This window comes from Hypomesus transpacificus, chromosome 9 (assembly GCF_021917145.1).
Source record: "Hypomesus transpacificus isolate Combined female chromosome 9, fHypTra1, whole genome shotgun sequence".
NCBI classification, from domain to species: domain Eukaryota; kingdom Metazoa; phylum Chordata; class Actinopteri; order Osmeriformes; family Osmeridae; genus Hypomesus; species Hypomesus transpacificus.
Window position 1 is genome coordinate 9,671,387 of NC_061068.1, and position 4,784 is coordinate 9,676,170.

At 45.6% G+C, this 4,784-nt stretch overlaps 1 protein-coding gene across 1 annotated transcript; it reads right to left on the minus strand.

Moving 5' to 3' along the window:
- Positions 1-353: 353 nt before the first annotated feature.
- Positions 354-1,384, minus strand: LOC124471648 (neurogenic differentiation factor 4-like). Its single transcript, XM_047026212.1, is given in 2 exon segments — positions 354-862; positions 865-1,384. Coding segments are annotated over 2 exon segments (1,029 nt in total).
- Between the last annotated feature and the right edge of the window lie 3,400 nt (positions 1,385-4,784).

Below are 4,784 nucleotides of genomic sequence, written 5' to 3' on the forward strand. Positions count from 1 at the left end.
GTCTTAATCAGTAATTCTTCAATCTTAATAAGTGCTACGGTGGTCTTCTACCTATGTGGTTGAAATGAGCTGAAGTAGATTTCCTTTGTAGGACTTTAGTCTATCCCACTCAAATCAAGCAAAGACATTTTAACAGTGTTGGACTCTAACCTAATGTAGCACAGTGCTTGTGCACCGTACAAAATGTAAACAGTTCTTACTCTACATCCTTATTCTACTTTTTCAAAGAAGGGGTTTCACAGTGTTCAGTTCCATCAAAGGTCTCTCATTTGAAAGTCTCAGGTTGAGATAGAGCACAGTCAGAGCTGGTAGACAGACTGCTGATGCATGCATCCTCTCTGCTTCCAGGCTCCCTAGTCTGTGTAAACGGTCCCAATCTGTTGGGGGGCCATGTGGGGTGGGTGATAGGAGTCATAATGCCCCTCCAGAGGTGTTTCATAGCTGGATGTCTGGTAGAGGACCTGCCCTTGGTGCGCAGTCAGGCTCATTGAAGGGGGGGGGTAGTTGTGAGGGGGCAGGTAATGGGGCGAGGGCTCCTGTTTGGGCACCAGGCTCTTACCAATGCTAAGAGGGGGCGTCGGGGGGCCGTCATAGGGGGGCGTGCCCACCCCTCCACCATTACAGTCCTTTGGGGAGTGGCATTCGTAAGCCACACCCTTCACAGCCCGCATGTGTAGCATGTGGGTGGAGTCTAGCGTGCCATAGGGGGGGCTTGGCAAACCTGGGGAGGAGTAACCTATTGGACCGACCACCATCCCAACCCCTCCCAGCACGGTGGGGCCCCCTCGGCCTCCATGCCTCTCCTCAGGCCTGTCCCCACCCGTCAGGGCTGGGCCAAGCTGCAAACAACCTGCCACTAGGTGCTAGTGGGCTGGGACAGTCCCGTACACAACGTCTCCATGAAGGCCCTGCTTTCTAGGGACTGGCCTCCCTCCAGGGCCTCTGACAGAGCACATATGTAGTTGCGGGCCAGACGCAAAGTCTCAATCTTTGACAGTTTCTGGGTCTTGGAGTGGCAGGGCATGATGCTCCGCAGGTTCTCGAGGGCATCGTTCAGACCGTGCATTCGTGAGCGTTCCCTGGCATTAGCCTTCACCCGCCGGGCACGGAAACGCTCCTGTCGGGCTTTGGTCATCCTCTTCCTCTTGGGCCCACGTCTTTTAGGGCAGTTGTCTTCTCCCTCACACTCCTCCTCCTCCTCCTCCTCATCTTCCATGTCTTCACTCCCCAGCTCCCGGCCCTGGAGGCCCAGGCCGCTCTCTCGGTAGTGCTGAGATGAGATTGACATGTCTCCTTCTGGGGAGCTCATGTCTTCGTCCATCCACTCCAGGGAACCAACCAGATCTGATCCCTCCCCAGGTCTCCTGTACGTCTTGGACATCATGATGTTCTGGAAGCAAGATAAGGTCTATTAGAAATGTTGCTGTGTGCATCCATCTGGGCTTGACTAGTGCAATGTTCCACAATTACATGCATGTTGGAATCCAGGATTTTTCATCCGGGCAGAGGGGTCACATTTATCTGTTCTATTAATAGCAGCCTTATCCAGTCTGACCTGGCCCACTGACCTTGCATACATTAACTTGTCTACTTACACATGAAAATGCATCAGAGGATGAGTTAGTTGTTGAACTAGAATATCTTCACAAGTAAGCCCGTCCACATTACATTTTAGGACATTTCAATGAGTGGTGTGCAACTGAAATAATAAATAAACAAACTATTCTCAGGGGTTATATTCTTAAACCATCTATTATCTCCAAACTACTTGTGTGAGAACGTTCAAGGACGTTGATGCAGTCATTTTCAGCACCATACTCGCATGGACAGCTCCCACTGTAGGCATACTCTACAGGTGTTTTAAAGCGTTGATAAAAGAACAAATCTCTTTTTACGGGGGCATATCAGATAATATGTACATTACTTTAAACTGTTAAAATAATTGATGTACAAATATGACAATGTAGGCACACACTATCCCAACATTTGACCATGTTTTCCCGTCGCCTCCTTACACATAAGGTTTCTAGATTAATCTTGATCACAGGGGGACTTCTAAACTCGGTAATTCCCCCTGTAAAGTCGTAGTGCCGGGATGGGTTCTCAATCTGGGGCATTGCAGGATTTGCTTCGTGGATGACGGATTAATTCAAGGTTAGACCACATCCCAGGATCAGTAACAGACAAGTAAGAATAAATGAGCATGTTTAAAATTCTGGAACGATTTATTTTCTCCACTATTTTTGTTGATTTTATACATCAACCTACATGATATATTTTATCATTGACCAGTTTTCTATTCCTTCTATTTCGTGGATGATAGAGTAAAGGGGGTTTGCATTGAATATATTTGACAAATATAGACCTTCGTCAGCTTTGACCTCCTATTACTTGACAATGCGTATCTGTAAAAATATTCTGTTACTTTTATAATACCAAAAATTATAATGCCAAAAATAACAATGTAGACATAGATCAGATGATTGTCAAGATTAACCTACTCCATTTGATTTGATCCAAGTTCATGTTGCCCATTCGCCTACGCAAAGGAGAATATCCTTTTTACCCAAATGAACACTGGGGTTCCCTAAAAGTTTTCAAAGCACGGCCTACCTGATATTGTACGTTCTCCTGGATCTCCTGAAAGATTTTGGTGAATGCAGGAAATATTTAAAAAATATTTGAATATTCATTAACTAGACGTATATTGGACCTTTTCGTTACCCTTTGCTGTTACTGTCAGTGTCCCATCTCAGGTCTGAAGTCTCTACGGGTCAAGCGACAGGGGCTCACTATTTCAGTCTGCGCGTGACTCCTCCCACTCTCAAAAACTCAGATCCATCTATCTGTGCCGGAGTTTGCGCGTGGCCGGCCCGTGGCCACTGTCAGCTTCAGCCATCATTTTGGAAGTGTGTGTGTGTGGGTGTGGGTGGGGAGGGGAGGGGGGGGGGGGGAAGAGAAAGAGAAAGAAAAAAACAGGAGAATAAGAGTCTTCGACTGAACATTGCTACTATATTTTTCAACATAGATTAAGCTACTTTAAAATTTAATATATTGCAACGTATTTCTTTGGTGGCCATGCAGCTGCTATTTGTGGTAGGAAAAATCAGCCAAATTCATCCCAGGCATCTCAACTTCGAGAGATGGCTGTATGATAGGCCTATACGCGCTCTTGTATGAGCCAAACTAACTGTGACAGCTTGGAATTGCGCTTGAGCAGGTGTTCGCGCCATTCCCCAGTCCATTCATGCATCCGCGTGCGCCAAACTACTGTGTCCGGCATGCGCTCATTGCACCACATTACGCTCATTAAATGGGGCTGAAGAAGCTCCCCTCACGAGATGGACAGAGATGGAAGAGACAAAGTGAGGTGAATGACAAAATATGCACATTCATAGCATTGCAAGTTTACTGCATTTAGTGTGTTACTTACTAACATCCAACCAAGGAAAATCAAAACGAGTGTTTCTTTTTGTCTCATATCACACCAAATGCAATTAAAGTTATGTTTTGTGAACTTCCACCACTTACAGTCTGGACATTCATGACTTGATGAACAATATACTTTAGTGTGTGTGTGTTTGCATGCAAAGAATTGGGCGACTGAGTAAGTAAAGGAGACATGGGATGTGAGTGGGGGTGCAACCATCATCCCATGAGATAAAGAATCACATGTGCTCATGTTTGGGGATGAGGTGTGGAGAATGAGGGGGACTGTGCACCCAATGGATGTTCCTTACACTCCCTTCACACTCCCCTGTCGACTAGTAATTCCCCCATCCCTCCCCCCAGTGTACTGCCTGTCCTATTCCACACCTGCAGCCCAGGATGGGAATAAGAGAGGCTAGCCTGGCTCCTCCCTAGAGTGGGAATGACTAGGGAATGGTGTAGCTAAGGCATCACACTATCCTGTATCTTACTTTGCCCCTACACACATGTATTTATTGTAGAATAATACAGTACTTAAACTCCAAATATTAAGTAAAATATAAGACAATTTATTATGAATCTTTTTATTCAAGGTCAGTGCTTAGTTTGTTATATTACTCTTAAACTTATTCATTAGTTGTACACCGTATTATGAGGACTTTACCACACACAACTGAGTTAAAGTCTTACTTCCGAATGTGATACTGAGGTATCTTGTACTCTCCACTTTGGTGTTGGTCATCCACTATGAACTTGACTGGCAGATGGGCCCTACTTTCTCTGTTCCCCACTGCTCCTCATATACACCAGGCTAGTTAGCTGTTTGCCGGCTCAGATGCCTTTCGATTCTCTAATGGAAACTCACCTGACACAAAACTGTTCAGACCTTGACCCCCGAGGAGTCTGCATTACCACACACACACACACACACACACAGATATCTAACATTGGTATGATGATTATTCTGTTTGGTTAAAAAAGAGCATCTGCTTTTCTCTTCCCCCACTCCAACACAACACAGGCACTCACCCCTGACACAACCTCTTCCTGGGTCCCTCGCACTTCTGTTTGCTGCAGTGGGGAAAAGGGGCTGCGTCCATCTGTCAGTCTGCGAGTCCTGAGAGAGATCCTAACATCCCAGTGGGGAGGTTTGTCTGTCCCGTGTATGTGTGTGTGTCGTGTGTGTAGAGGGTATGTTCATGGATAACTTGGCCTGATTGGGCAGGAAAACATGTCTATGTGTAATTACACATAGTTTTGACTGCTATAAACATAATTCATTATCACAACACAAACCACAATGCACAGCAAATCAACAATAATTTAGCTATCCCTAAAATGTTCATACTGTAAAT